The sequence below is a fragment of the Sarcophilus harrisii genome, chromosome 3, assembly GCF_902635505.1.
Source record: "Sarcophilus harrisii chromosome 3, mSarHar1.11, whole genome shotgun sequence".
Taxonomy (NCBI): domain Eukaryota; kingdom Metazoa; phylum Chordata; class Mammalia; order Dasyuromorphia; family Dasyuridae; genus Sarcophilus; species Sarcophilus harrisii.
The window spans coordinates 596,912,976-596,929,576 of record NC_045428.1 but is presented as its reverse complement, the minus strand read 5'-3'; the positions used below and the strand labels follow the sequence as shown (position 1 = coordinate 596,929,576).

The 16,601-nt window shown below is 32.7% G+C and overlaps 1 protein-coding gene across 1 annotated transcript; it reads right to left on the bottom strand.

The window, feature by feature from the left end:
• Positions 1-1,551: 1,551 nt before the first annotated feature.
• Positions 1,552-6,332, bottom strand: LOC100916896 (vomeronasal type-1 receptor 4-like). The gene is given in 2 exon segments (XM_012545780.2): positions 1,552-3,893; positions 6,325-6,332. Coding segments are annotated over 2 exon segments (1,023 nt in total). The 3' UTR covers positions 1,552-2,878.
• Between the last annotated feature and the right edge of the window lie 10,269 nt (positions 6,333-16,601).

Sequence of the window (16,601 nt, the reverse complement as noted above, 5' to 3'; positions counted from 1 at the left end):
CCTTTTCATTTTTAAGACTACTAATTTCATTTTCCTCCCTCCTTTTTCTAATCAGATTTACCAAAGGCTTATCTATTTTATTGGCTTTTTCATAGAACCAACTCTTAGTTTTATTAATTAGTTCAATAGTTTTTTTACTTTCAATATTAAAAGTGTATTTTTTTTCATATAAGACTTAGATCTTTATCAATCCCTATTGTTCCTAAGGAAGTAATGCAATTGGAATTCTAAAAGAAAAAAATTGAATTAATTAAAAATTTTTGAGTCCTAAATAATTGCAGTTAAAATTTTTTTGAATAAAAAAACAACAACAAAAAAAAGAAATTACATATAATTTACAAGATTTTAAGAATTCTTTTTTTTTTTTTTTTTTGGCTAAGCCAGTTGTAGTTATTAAGTGACTTGCCCAGGGTCACACAACTAGGAAATACTCAAGGATCTGAGGCCGGCTTTGAATTCAGATCCTCCTGACTTCAAGGTTAGTGTTCTATCCACTGTGCCATCTACCTGCCCTGAGTTCTGTTTTCCTATTTAGCTTTTAATTTTTCAGTTGGTGTTTGAATTTCTTAAATAAATCAGTGTTGCAATTCCCTAATTTGTACCACTGCAAGTTATTTACCATGGAATCAATGATAATTTAGAAGGGTATATGGCTCTCCTTTGGTAAATATTAAATTTTGAAATAAAAGGACTCATTTTACAAGTCAGATTCTTCTATACGTTTGAAGGGTTCTTCCTTTTGCTTGTTGTTAGCAGTGTTCACATCAAGTATAGAATTTAGTTAAAAATAGAAAAAGCAAGGTATAGTCAAGGGCTTTAAATTTCCTGAAGTTTCAAGTGAATTATGGGTTCCTAATGCCATAATCTTCTTATACTTCTATTCTTGATAATATCAGAATCATAAGATTTGAGTTTATTTTAACTGCTTTTTGAAATAAAATTTAAGAAAATGTTCTAAATTTTATTGAAATTTGTTTTAAAAATATACCAAGAATTTCTAAGAATGAAAAACAATACTATTGAAGAGATCTATCGTGCTCCAAAATATCCAAGAGAATTGCCACCTAAAGACCAATTGACTACATGGGACAACTGGGATCCAAGATAAAAAATATTGATTAAATGAATATTGGAAATACAATACAGGGAAAGAAGAAGACTGGATATAAACTGATGATTATTTTACTTTGTGGGCCTCAAGCTATTATGCTTGTCAAGTTTCCCGGGTTCCTTGAAAAGGGAAAAAAATTTCCTTTTTTTTTTTTTTTTTTTTTTTTTAAGGTTACAGTAGATCTTGGATACAATATATGTAGACAGAACCGAACAGTTCTCTTGTTGCTCAGGGAGAATTGGATTTAGAAGGTATAAATAACCCAGGAAGAAGAACAAAAATGCAAGCAGTTTACATTCATTTCCTAGTATTCTTTCTTTGGGTGTAGCTGTTTCTGTCCATGCTTGATCAATTGAAACTAAGTTTGAGCTTTTCTTTGTCGAAGAAATCCACTTCCATCAGAATACATCCTCATACAGTATCGTTGTTGAGGCATATAATGATCTCCTTCTTTCTTATTCTTTTTCAACTTTGCATTACTTTTTGTTTTAAAGCCTGATTTGAACTTTTCCCAGAGGGAAAAAACAAACAAACAAACCTGTTCTAATGTGCCATACTCTTGATAAAAATGATGTTAAATATCTTATAGAATTATATTATAGATAAGTGATCTATGAGATATAGGTGTCTTTCATTGATGAAAGGGGAAAATGAAATGATCATTTTAAATTCTGTGTCATCTTCCTTTTGATACTATTTATAAGTGATTGATTTTGTCTTCTAATTGCTATTGTCCTATAACTCATTAAGTTAAGGTTATTTGTCTCTGAACTTAGTTCAGAATTCAACTGGCCTATGAATGTATACTTGCAGAAATCCAGAATTTTAACCTCTAATTAGAATTAATTAATCAAGCAGTGTTAGTTCTAATCTGCTAATGTCTGATCTCTCCTTACTTGAAAGAATTTAGCTGACCTTGGGAGATGCATAATAAACACAAAGGGATCAGATCTTGTATTTTTATGCTTTCAAGGTATCCCTCGAGGATATTTGATTGATTATTTTGTACCCAGACTCAGAGGAGGAAAAAAATGTTGCTAGTCTCAAACTTCTAACCCATCATATTACTTCTTATGCCTCAGCACTATAACTATTCCCATTGCTCTCAACTATCTGATATCACCTCCCGTTCTGGTTCTTTGTTCTGCATTTCCCAACATTATGAAAGGGAAACTATTCTTTTGCTTGGGTTCTTTGGCATAAATGGAGGCAATTCAATGACTAATTTTTTGGAAGACAGTAACCTTCTTTAAATAAAAGTTAACTTTTGCAAAGACTTGCTTCACTTTATCCATTTGTTATATTTCACTTATAACATAATATATTCCTGATATTAGTCTTAATAAAGGACCAAATTCACAAGACCTTGTCTTTCTCTTTTTCTCCATATACTGCTTATCTATCTTTGTAGAAAAATATAAAATTTTTGCCTTATTTCACAGGTACAAACAAGGATAGACATTCCTCAACGACTTGTCCATTGTCAGTGCAAATTGTTACTCTCAACAATCCATCATAATGTATGACAAACACAATCTCTAAAGTAGAATTAGAATACTTAATTAATATTTCAGTAATGTTAAGGAAGACAAGAAGATTCATAGTCAAAGGACATCTGGATATATTACATGTGAAGTATATAAAAAAGTATTTCAATACTTAAAGCTCTTTCTATATGTTGATATGATAGGATCATAGTTATGATTAATATCCTTTAGAGTTCCTAAAACTTAGGATTGTTTGATCATTTTGTGTGGTGATGTGTCCTTAAAGATATCTGCTTATAAGAGTAGAAATCGAATGCTGAACAGTGGCACATCCAGGATAAAAAGGGTCTTGGAATCTTTTCTTTTTCCAGAATGAGCAAAAGAAAAGGAGAATTTTGGAATCACAACTGATAAGCACAAATGGACTTATTGCTGGGAAACATGAATCCAAGAGAGTTGATGTGGGATGCAACCACTGAGAATATTTATCAAAGTGAACATGATAAAGTAAAAAAAGTGAATTGATTGAATAGAAAGACACATAGGTGCTCATCAACACCAAGATGGTGTAAGTGGCTCTAGTCTCAGGGGACCTTTTTGACAGAAGGTTGGAGCTATGAATATGCCGGACTTGTCAATGATGCCTTTGCAGGAAAAACATCAGGTACCCACTGGTAATAATCATAAAAACCACACACAGAAAATCAGGAACAGAATATACAATTAATAATAATGAGGCATTGAATGAAACTAAAGTAAAGTCTGAACAGAATCCCATATTCCATATCATTGTAATGTTACTGCTTCCTTTCAAGTTCTGCATATTCTTAAACATAAATGTATTTGCTAGTATGTGTAGGATCCAGAAGAAAAGACAGAAGGGAAAAATGCACTCTGAAGTATGGGTTTTGAGTTCTGACCATATGGAAGAGGTAAAAGGACTGATGGTAATAATCTGAAAACTACTCAGAAGGCAAGTGATGGTGACAGAAAGACTATGGGCCACTCGGTGGAAGAAACCAATAAGTCTACACCCAATACGGTCCAAGAAAATTTTCAGCCCCAAACTAACCATTGTCTGAGGGACTCCCTTCGAAACAAGCCCTATGGCATTGGCCAAAACCAAGTGGAACAAAATGGAGTCTGTGGTCCTCAGTCTTCTTCCAGTTAGTAAAACAAAAGCACAGTGGCAAAGGATGAAGAAATTTCCCAGTACACCAGCTCCTGTCTGGATGAAGAAGACAATACCTAGAACTAAGTCAAGAAAATTAATTATATTACTGACTGAAGTAGAACTGTTTTCAGAGCCAGAGGAAAAAAAGAAAGGAAAGAAAGAAGGAAGGAAGGAATGAAAGAAGGAAAGAAGAAAGGAAAAAAAGGGAAGGCAAGAGAGAAGGTGAGAGGGAGGGAAGGAAGGAAGGAGGAAGACAGGTAAAGAGGGAAGGAGGGAAGGAGGAAAAAAAGAAAAGAAGGAGGAAAGGAAGGAAGGAGTGAGAAAAAAAGGAATGAAGAGAGGGAGGAGGGAATAATGAAGGAAGAAAAGAAACAAGGGAGCGACGACAGGAGAAAGAGAGGAGGGAGAAGGGGAGGAAGAAAGGAAAAGAAGAAAGAAGAAAGGAAGGAAGGAAGGAAGGAAGGAAGGAAGGAAGGAAGGAAGGAAGGAAGGAAGGAAGGGAGGGAGAAAGGGAGGGAACCAGAGGGAAATGGAGGGAAAAACGGTGAGAGAAGAGAGAAAAGAAAGAAAAAGCAATGCTTTCCAACATTTCTGGAGACCACTTACTATTAAGAATGAATCAGATTTGTGACTCTCATTCTGATTTATATTTATTTAATATTCCTTTGATAACGAATAGAGTGCAGACACTGAAAAAACTTGCCATTTCACCAGACCATCAGGAGACTTTTTTCAGTCACTAAAAGTAATCAAGGAGGTTATGAAAATGCTCAATTTTAACCCAAATGTCCAGAATAGAAAGAAAGTTAAGACAATCCACTACATATATAGGCTAAAATTCAATAAAAATGCCAAGTGATGGAGCTCAATTGGTTATTATAAAAATCTAGATCCAATATATATATATGAAGAAAGGTTAATTGGAGAAAAATGGGTTACTTTTTTTAGAAGAGGCAAAAAGGAATTGCTTTCTCATGAGAAAGAACATACTTAGTGTCAACCAAAATGGCATCAGCAAGGGACTGCTGAAAATGTGTTAAGTGTGACTAGACAATATGTATTGTTCATGAGATAGGGGAAAAAAATATGTAGGTATATTTAGAAATGGAGGAACCCTCTGTTATACTTAAGATCATATTGCACCAAGTGATCATTATAAAGATAATAAAACAATTCATACTGAATTTTTAGATATCAGCGACATAAATAACATATATAAAAATCTTTCGAATGTTGTTAGCATGAAAAATTGAGCAAAATTTATTACACTGAAAATCTCTGAGAATAAGAAATTTAATGATGAGTACTTTGTTAAATGTTAAGCAAAAAGTATGTTCCCACTGAAAAAAGGACAAAAGTAGCCAAGACAACAATGTAAACAAATATAAAATGATAAAATAATCTGAGTCAAAGCAAGAACTTATTTGAAAAAGAAATGAATGTAATGAAAATAAAAAATATTTTTCTTAAAAAAAGGAAATTATCAAGTTTTAAAAGAAGAAAAAGGACATTAGAATAAGGCTAAATGAAATTATCCAAAATATTCCATGAAAACAGATAATTTAAGTAAATTTATTTTTGTTGTTGCTTTGTTATTGGTGGTATTGTTATTTTTGTTGTTGCTGTTGTTGATGCTGAGGTTAATGCTAATAGATAAACAAAAATAAATAATTTAAAGATAGGACAACAAAGATTTTATGTGGAAACATTGTCTGGTTATTTTAAGATAAGAACACAAAAAGAGAGAAATCCTAAGCACAAAATTACAAAAGCATGTGAGAAATCAGTGGGAAAAGTTTGTTTTCTTGTTGAGGATCACATTTAGAGAGAGTGTTATATTTGGAGACAAAATAAATTGAGTTAAAATCCCCTTGTACAATCTACTCCTGCTGATATGACATTGAGCCAATCTAGACTTAATTTCCTTATATAAATTTACAAAGTAGGTTCTATATAAGTGGTTTTTTCCCTTCATCATCATCATTAAAAAAGAGGTTTGGGTAAATTATACCAAAACTATTTTCTATGTCCAAATATAATGATTCTGTAAAATTTATGGTAAAAGAAAAATGAAAACAAACAATAAGGCATCTCCCCGTTATTTTCTAATTTTTTTCTATTTTTAATTTTTTTTTAATTTTAAATTTTCTATTTTTAAAAATTTACTACAAAATGTAGAAATTAAGAAATAAAACAGACAATATTGTAGTTCTGATTTTTATCCCTACCAACAAAACAAGTCATTCTTCTATCTCTCATTGACACCAAATATTGGGTCCCCAGGGGATGATATTTTTCTTCAGTTATTAAAGAATAATTCTGAAGGATCGGAGTTTATCAGGTTATTTATGAGCCTCTATCTGCTATGGGCTCTATAATAAATCTGTTAAAACACTTCAATAATCATTTCAAAAAGATATTTCCTAAGAAGATGCAACAAAAAACTCTGTACAATATTGGTACTTTTCTAGACATACCATTCTTCCCAGTTATTCTGCTGTTCACTGTGGTTGGAGGTGGAAACTTAATTCTCTGATAGCTCTTCCAGTCACCTGACCATTGCATCTTGGACTTGTATTAACTAAAATTCAATAAAGAATAAACAGAACAGAAATAAAAGTAATATGTGCTCATAGCGCATATGCTTGGTGGGAAAGGTACAGTTGTTCAATCTTCCTATTCAGTAACTCACTTCTAGCATAAGATGCACCTGTTGTATGTAAACCCTGTTTTGATTCAAAATGTCTTGAGTTATTAATCCTGCTGAATCTTTAACCAATTAGCATGCTTTTTTTCTTTTTTCAATTTGCACAGTATGCAAAACTACATATTGTCTAGAAATAAACTTGCCAAAGCTACACTTACTAGAATGAATGCAGGGAGGGGTTTTCAGTGAATTTTCTATAGCCCACCAAAAAGGGAAGATGTTAGTATTCTACAAAAAAGGGAAAGGTGGCATTAGGTAGTCTTTTAATGGAGAAAATAGATCTCTGAGAACTTAAAACAAATTTATTCTATATTCATATTTACAACATGTTCTACTTGCACAACAATATTCATATTTTATTAAATAATTAAAATAAAATATTTGCCAGTTTCAGAGGGGGAAATATTTTTTCTTTTTTAAAAATTTAAATTTATTTATTCAATATTTTCCCAAATTTCTCCAGTAAAATAATTTAAAACATTTTTTACATTTTTTAAAACTTTTGAGCTCCAGATTCTCTCTTTTAAACCCACCCCCAGTTCCTATTAAGAAACTACTGTGAAGTTGTGCAAAACACTTCCAAAAAAGTCTTGTTGTGAAAGAAAATATAGATTTCCTATCCTAATAAAAATCAAGAAAGATAAAGTGAGAGAGAGGGAGAGAGAAAGAGAGAGAGAGAGAGAGAGAGAAAGAGAGAGAGAGAGAGAGTGAGAGTATTATTTAATTTGTATTCAGACACAATCATTTTTTTCTCTGGGTTTTCATCATAAATCCTTCAGACTAATTACAGATCACTTACTGCTGAGAATAGAAAGTTATTTAAAACTGGTCATTCCAGGACATTGCTATTAGTTTGCATATAGTCATTTTGTTTGAGTTCATGGAGGACTTTCCAAGTGTTTTTTTTTTTTCCTGAGAGCATCCTGCTCATCATTTCCATAGAACAATAATATTAACATGATAATCATATACTGCAATATATTCAAACATCCCCCAACTGATGGGCATGCCCTCAATTCACATTCAGTCCTCATAGTCCCCTCTGTAAATGCAGATGGCTCTCTCCATCACAAGTTTATTGGAATTTTGCCTCTTTTTCATGACAGATAATTTACAACATTCATTTCTTCCTTTTCTTTTCTCCTAGTACATTCCTCTCTTACCCCTTAACTTCATAATTTTCAGAAGAAAAGAAACATTACTTACTTATCAAATATCATAACTTTGGAGACAGAATACAAGAATTCTTCTTTTGTAAAGTTGTTTGTAAATATATTCATACATATATAAAAATTGATTTTTTGCTCTGAGAAAAGAGCTGTTACAAATATTTTCCTTAAAAAAAAAAAACCTCTTTAGTTTTCATGACTAGTAGTGTCATTATTAGGTCAAATGATATGCATGAATTTATAGCCCTTTGGATATAGATCATATTTTTTGATCATTTGTCAACTGAGACATGGTTCTTTTTGATATAAATCTGAATCAGTTTCCTCTATGCTTGAGAAATTAGGCCTTATTAGAGAAATTTGTTTCAAAATTCTTTTTTACAATTACAATTGCTAACTATTTCTCACCATTTATTCTATTCTTTCTCTCCTTTTACCCTGTCCATCCTCAAAAATGTTTTACTACCAACCACTCCTTCCCCCAATATGCCCTCTCTTTTATCACTCTTCCCCCTTCCCAAATCCTATTCCCCTTCTATTTTCCTTCAGAGTAAGATAGATTTATATATCCATAATGAGTGTGTATGTTATTTCCTCTTTAAATCAGTTCTGATTTCACTCACTCTCCACTGTAAAAGCTTTTTTTGCCTCTTTTTTTTTATAATAACAGCTTTTTATTTTTCAAAATGCAAAAATAATTTGTAATATTCACCCTTGCAAAATCTTGTGCTACAAATTTTCCTCCTTCCTTCCTCCTGCTTCCCTAGAGAGCAAGTAATCCAATAAAACTTAAACATGTGCAATTCTTCCAAATTTATCATGCTGCACTAGATAAATCAGATCAAAAGGGAGGGGTGGGAAAAAACAAACAAGCAAACAACAACAACAACCACAAAATGTGAAAATATTATGTTGTGAATGAATCACAATCAGTCCCCATAGTCCTCTCTGTAGATGCAAATGGCTCTCTCCATCACACTTTTATTGGAATTTTGCCTTTTTTATGACAGATAATTTATACCATTCATTTCTCCCTTTCCTTTTTTCCCAGTGGATTTCTCTCTAACCCCTTAACTTTATAATTTTCAGAAGCAAACTTTTTTTTTACTTATCAAATATCATAACTTTGGAGACAGAATATAAGATCTTGTTTTATAAAGTTGTTTGTAAATATACTTATATAAAATTTGATACCTGCAAACTATCAAAATAGAAGATCAAGGTAGCATTAAATTAAAAGCAAGACAAGAAGAAAAAGATCTGGATGCATTATCTGCATGCAGATATTATTGTCGTGGTTAATTGTTTGTTTTGTTGTTGTTTTTAAACACTCCTAGAGAGAAATGCTGAATTAAAAAATAAAATACACAAAACAATTTATGTAAAATATACAAAATATACTCTAAATTATAATTTACAATTTTACAATGAACATATGACACTAGAGTCACAACAGAATCATTATAATTTACAATGTCATAAATTTCTACAGAAGGGGAAAAAAGCTCTCTCCATCTCTATTTTTCTATATCAGTCACTTTCTCTTTCTATCTCTGATTTCTTTTTCTTCCTGACTTCCCATTTGTCTCTCTGTCTGTGCTTCTCTGTTTCTATCTCTGTCTCTCCACCTTTATCTTTCTGTCTCTGCCTTTTTCTTTTCTCTTCAATTTCCTCCATTTCCAGAAAGAATCAGGAAAAATACAATTGTATTTATTTGAATCATTTAATGTTTCATATGAAATATTATCATTTTTCTATCTTTTACCTTTAGATGATCAGAGTAGAGGTGAATGATTTTCTGCCAAAACTGCCATTCCACAATACAAACAAATAATTCAAACAATTTATATTCTCTGACAAACAGAAATACATTTTTTAAAAATAAATGTAGCCTTGATTTCTTTTACTCTTCTTAGAATCTTGTGAAGACCGCGTATTTTAAAATCAGCCGGAGTCAGGAATTCAGGTTAGGGGAAAATCGTCAGTCTTTATTCTCAGTGAAGAAAGATCGAAGGTGGAAGAGAATCAGCTATAGCAATGTGTGCAGCTGAGTCAAGAAGCTAGCTAGACCAACAGCCACAAGACCAGCAGCTACAAGCATGGAACCCAGGCCAATCTCTCCCAGCTTCTCTTCCTGTCTCTCTCTCTGCCTCCACCCACCAAAATCGTCATTTCCTATACAACACATCAGGACTTGCACAGAGAGTGGGCAGGGACCATTCTTTATCCAATCATGTATATTAATAGAGTATAGCCCAATTACTATTTAGCCTCATGTGCTTGGGACCTCAGTGCATCAACTCAAGCCTCAGCCCATTACAGAATCTCAATTTAGAAAATTTTTTTGTTATGATCCTTTATTCCTATACCCAGCTGTACAATGATAATTTAGACAAAAGGAAAAAAAAACAGAACAAAGAGATAACAATCAACAAAGAGACAGCTCTCTCCAAATTTATAATACATCTCTTTATCTGGCTTTCTTCACTTAAAAATTCATTTATCTAATTGAAATTATCCAGGTTATTCCTAAAACAAACAAAAGATTATGAATTTTATAGATAATCCTGATTGACCCATCCAGGCTTTCTATAAAATGTTTGCCATAAATTTCTTAATGCACTCTCAGGTCTAGCCTTACTCTGTTGATTGCTCATGATCAAGTGTTACCTCAGACTAAACCAGAGTCTCTGTCTGAAGAGGCTGCTTTAACCCTAGTCCAGATTATTCCAAAATTGCCATGATAGGGCCACTTTGAAAGGATTACAATAATAATTTCCAAAAGAAAACATTTTCTACAGTCTTTCTCCCAGGAATCTGGAATACATTCTTCCAATATAATCACTGTCCATATTCACTTTTTCACTTCAGACAGATTTTTATAATTTTGTCTTAATCACTTGAAATATGATATTGGCTTCAAAAATATTTAAATAGCATTATTTAACTAGAAACTTTTTGAAGGGGGGAAAATGCTACTTATTAATCCAGAGGACAAAAAGAGTTGAACTAGACAGGACATTTAACAGCTATTAGAAATCTTACCTAAATTTGCCTGTGATGAGATGGTTTCATTTCCATGACTCTGTGGCCTCAGAAAAGTTGTAGTCATCCCATTTCTAAAATGTTGGGGAAATTTCAGTCTTGGTTCCAGAAGAAACATAAGGAAATCTCATCTGACAGATTGATCAATTAACTAGAAATGAATCATTTTAGAGACGAACTGAAAAGAAGACAAGTTCATTTGAAATTACCTAAGAGTTTCCTTCCCTGGAAAGTGACTCTCCAATTCAAGAATTTGTCTTTCTTTAAGTAACATTTGTGTTTCCATATTCAGCCCTTTTAGCAAAGCTTATATAACCAACAAGCAGTAATCTGATGAGATTGGAGGTCAATCTTAATACTTTTCAAAAGAGATAAAAGAAAAGAGGACAGGAAAAGAGAAGCTTTAGATAGACATTTGGCATTCAGATATCACTGGGAACTAGCAAAATCTTTGTTCAAGGAAAGAAAAGGGAAGGTGAACTTTTAAAAAGTTTTATGATTGTTGCATATGTGGTTAATTTAAGAAGAACAAAGTAGAAAGGATTTTACATTCCATTTTGCTGTAGTGATAGATGCCACATATATAATTTTTTAAATTCTCTTCTGGGTGGTGGATTGGATGACTCCACAGTTCACTTCCCACTCTTTATCTATCAATCAACAAGAATTATAAATAGAATGAAAGAAACATTCCTTCCTGAACCAATGACCTATGAATTTATGAAATAAAAGGGTATAGATATGAAGAAAGTGGGATTGAGGATTAAAATTACATTTGGATGAATGGGTACAAGGGTCATTTGAATCAAGAAGGTTAATCAGGGGCATACTACTGTGACTCAAATGGGCTGCGATGGGGAGTTGAACTAGGGGTAATTTCCATAAAGTCAGTGTTTTTCTCAATTTCTGAATTCTGAAAGAAAATGTCAGAGCCCTTTTTAGAGTGCCTTTTTTATTGGCAGCAAATAGAATACTTGTCACCCATTCTGCTTCCCCATTTATTTACAGGAGAGGGTATGTTGCTCTGCCTCTAAATCTCTGATTAAGAATCATATGTAGGAACCTACTCACCAGGCTGGGCTCTGTCACTCAGAGGATGGATATGGAAGGAGACAGACAGAAGTTAGTTATAGACTCAAGCTACTGGATGCCTCCAGAGATGTGATTATCTTCTCAGCTATATGATAAGGGATATTGACTTCATGGGATCTCAGAAGTGTCACTGAAAGTTTCAGCTTTGTCCCAGGTGTAAATAAACATTAACTATTTTGTTAATTAATGATAATACATTTACCAACAATTATCACTAACAATGAGTAAGGCCAAAATTTTTTCTTAAAAATACAACTGGGAGGAACTTGAGAGGAAAACTTCTGTAGGTTCCCAAGGAGAAAGGGATGTGAAATTTTACTTATGGTTGGAGAGGAGAGATACACTGAAGACCAGGTGAGGGTATATTCAGGGATTTCTTTGCACTAACTTGGATTTTGAAAGTTTTATTAACTTTCCTATCCTGAGAATATTACCTTCAAATCATTTCAGTCTCTTTCCCTGATTATGATTTCTTGAATGGGGTCACCATATCATTAAAGACACTGTTCTCATCTACTCACAAATATCTTTCAAATCTCTGTTTTCAAAACCTCTCCATCCAACTCAAAAGGACCAGAAAAAAAAAAATTAAGCTTGCACTGTAACAAATAATGGGGAGAAAAATCTACTCCAGTAGTAACCATATTTTTTACTTCTCCTCTCCTTGCAGACATCTGCCAAGCAAAGATTCTTGAAGTCAGAAGCAGTTTGGTATTATCTTAAAAGTTAAATCTAAATTCTAGCTCTAAAACTTAAGACTTTCATAATCATGATTGGGACAACTCATTTTTCTCCTCTATAAGACTAGCCAATGATAATCATCTGAAGTATCTCATAGTAAAGCCATGGTAGAATAGAGAGTTGTGCTCAGAATTAAATCACCCATGTTCACCCATGTTAAGAATTTTGTGAAATGTTAGAAGCTCAGAAAACTTTTATGTTCTAGTGTAGTGTGCTTTCTAGAGCCCCCAAGTTCGGGTGACAAAATGTACCATTGCTTTTTAGAGCCCCCACACTGGGGTGATTAAAATATAGTATCTGGACTAGCTCTCTGGAGGACCTTGGGACCAACCCGAGTCCTTGGTCTTAGTGGAGGAGCGATGAAGGCAGGAGACTCAGGAGGATGGTCAAAGATGGAGTCCTTTCATTTCAAGTCCTCTCAGCCCTTAAATATTTTAGTAGGATTACATCACTGCAGCACACTGAGCATGTGCCAACTGTAGAACCAGTACATCACCACATCACCACAGCACACTGCACAAGTGCTAACTATGGTAGCATTACATCACCACAGCACACTGTGCATGTGTTAACTATATGCACCCTGCTACTGATATGTAAATTCCTCTTACTGTAAGTGTCCCTTGTTTCAAGTAGAACACAGGTGATCTCACCCTCCCTGCTTCTCAGTAAGGGTGAGAGCACCAAAAGGAAATGATCATGCCCTCCCTGACTTCTCAGGAAGACTGAGAGCCCTTAAAGGAGATGGGGAGCCAAACCAGACATTGTCAGCAGCTTCCCTGTGGCCTGAAGGGTCTTATACCTTATCCAGAATCCCCCCACTATCTGCGGCCCTCTATATTCTAGTTAACTTACTGCAATGACATGGAGTATTAACAATAACTATATCCAAGCCTATTCATGAAAAGTGAAATTTGTTATGTGAGAAAAAAATCTCAGTGAACTGCAATCTAATCGTCAGTTTTTGTTTTCAGATTTTATGTGTCTTTGAGCCAAATGTTTTACCAATTCAATATAAATGTCAACAGCTTGATGGGAATGAGGACAGTGGACCTCTGCCCATGTGAAAAAGTTGGGAGGGTGACCTGGGGAAAGCTAAGTCAAGATACTTTTGACTTACTTTACCATGTAAGAAATCTTTTCACCTGATTACTTCTGAGTGTGAGTGAGGTATCCTGTCATACATTGAGCTGCTTTTTCTATTCTTATCTGAGATCAATTAGCTCTGAAGTGTTTTATCTTGTTATACATATGCTAAATCATTTTGGGTCATTGGGTTTTGGACTAGTGAACTTTTATTGGTCTCTTTTTCTTTTTTTTTAATCAAACTTCTCAAATTAGTGAAAGTTGAGTTGTCACGTACAGTAGCTTGTCACTGCTATACTTTGGTACCCCTGCATTGCTGTAAGACTTTATGGTTTTCAATATATACTCATATCTGTATCCTAAACAATTCTATGGATTACTACTAGGCCTTGTCAATTACTTGTTCATTGTTATGTATTCCTGCATAAGATGTGGTTCTTAAAAGTTTTTAGATTGGTATGGAAATAATTAAACAATGAAGTAAAAGTTAGTGGGACAAAGTATAAATCTATGAATTAATTCATATTGAAAACAGAAACTTTTTCATCTTGTTCTTGAAGAAAAGAATTTAATTGTAGTTAGGCTACTTGGAGAACAACTTATGTTGTGTTATCTCAAAGGAAAAGTCAATTTTCCACAGGTTTGACATCTAATATGAGATTTACATTGCTTTTGAAAGCATGTCCTGAAATACAGGTGTGTCTTACTTACTATAACACAATTCATTTGATATACACTGATAAATTTTATGTGATTGGAACTAAATACCTAATTTGCTTGCTTATTCAATCTCAGGACTTTATGCTATATATGAATATAATTTATAAATTTTTAATAAATTCCATAGCTATTCAATGTCATATTCATATAAAAAGCTTGTTGTTTTTATGTAAGGTTTAGTTCCATAATACCCTCTATTCTTCCTAAGAAGGAAATTGTATTGGAATGAATCAAAATTCCATAAGGAAAAAAATTAATTTATTGAAAAAATTAGAGTTCTAAATGGCTGTAGTAGAAAATTGAATATGAATTTTTTAGAAAACAACAAAAAAATTATCATGTGATAATTTACAACATTTTCATAATTTTGCTTTCTGTGGAATTTTAAATTATTTGTTTTTGCCTATTCCAATGGTCTTATGATGAAGAGAATTATCTGTACCCAGGGAGAGGACTATGGGGACTGAATGTGGATCACAACATATTTTCACCTTTTGTATTGTTGTTTGCTTGCATTTTGTTTTCTTTCTCATTTTTATATAATTTTTCTTGTGCAGCATAATAATTGTGGAAATATGTAATGAAGAATTGCACGTGTTTATATATTGGATTACTTGCCTTCCACATTAGGAAATGAGGGGAAAGAGGAAAAAAAATTGCAACACGAGGTTTTGCAAAGGTGAATATTGAAAATGATCTATGCATATGTTTTCAAAAGAAAAAGCTTTAATCCCTCCCCACCAAAAAAAAAAAAAAAAACCCAGGATGAACTAAAAAAACATTTGCTTTTGATTTTGCTGGTGGTATTTGAATTTATTAAAGTGTAACAATGAAAGAATTTTTCAAATTATTTTACTGAAAGTTACATATAATGCAGTCAATGATAATTTAACAAGGCTGTAAGTTTTACTTTGATAAACAGTAAATTTTGAACAAGAAGGACGCATTCTAAATTTCAGATTCTCATAGTTTTTCCCCCAAAGATTCTTCTTATAGCTTCCTTTTTTGTTGTTGTTTTTCTTTTGACTTTTAAACACCTTTATATTAATTAGAGTTTGAGGGAAAAGTAATACTGAGGAGTATTTAAGAAATTAAATTTTCTAAAGTTGCAAGTGAACTATACATCATTTATTTAATGATTTTCTTATAATCCTTCTTACTGATATCAGCACCATAAATTTTGAACTTAATGCAACTGTGTATTGGAGAATTTAAATTTAGAGTATGTACCAAATTGCATTGATATTTGTTTTATAAAAATTTGTAGCAAGAAATTCTTATAGTCTATAAAAGATATGGATCCAGAAAAATAACTTTATTGAAGGAGATCCCCCTGAGGATGAGAAAAATTCCAGACGGTGCAAGAAAATTGCCAACAGAGAACTAGTCAATTATGTGGATCTTCTAGAATCTGAAATAAAATGTGATGATTAAGTGGACATTGGGAGTACCCTGCTGGGATGCATTAAAATTTAATATTAGTTAATGTTGTTGATCAATGTTGTATTATTTTGGCTTTTTATTTTATACTTATCTGTGTATACTATTTTCTCAAGTGAGCCATGCAAATTTCTCTTCAAATTTACTCTATATTTTAAGATTTTTATTATAATTTGTATTATGCGTAATCATCTTTCTTATTTTTAACAACATATTTTTTCAACCAACTTTTGAACATTCCTAGAAAAATATTTAACTTATCTTAGAGAAAAAAAATATGGATTACAAGGGAGTCAGTTCTAAAATTTTTACACCAGGTAGTGAGTTCTCTAGGATTTCTAGTTAATTTTATGCACCTGGACTATCAGAAGAGAAGGAAGGAGTTGTTGCTGGTCCTTATTACCAAAATTTCAATCAGTCATATTAGCTTTTGAGCCTCCATGCTGTAATCAGTCATGGTTGCTCTCCCTTTATTTATAGAAGCAATTGATAGACATTTCACAGCTATCCCCAAATGCCAATAAAGAAGGTGCATCCCACTCAGTTCTCCAACAAAATCGATTTCTAAAGTAGAATGAGAAAAACTGAATACACTTTACAAATAAGAGCTCTTTAAAAAAGGAGACATGAAGGTTCAGAAAAATGGACAACTATTTAGGCTATAAAAAGTCTTTTTCAAATTTTGATAATTATGATAATTATTGCTATCATTAATATCCCTTTTAGATGCCATCTGAAATTCTTTATTGTTTGTTAAAATGCTCTCAACTACTGAAAAATTTCTTTTTGTAAAAGTGGAAATAAGAGTATTGGGTGGGTGGTGGAACAT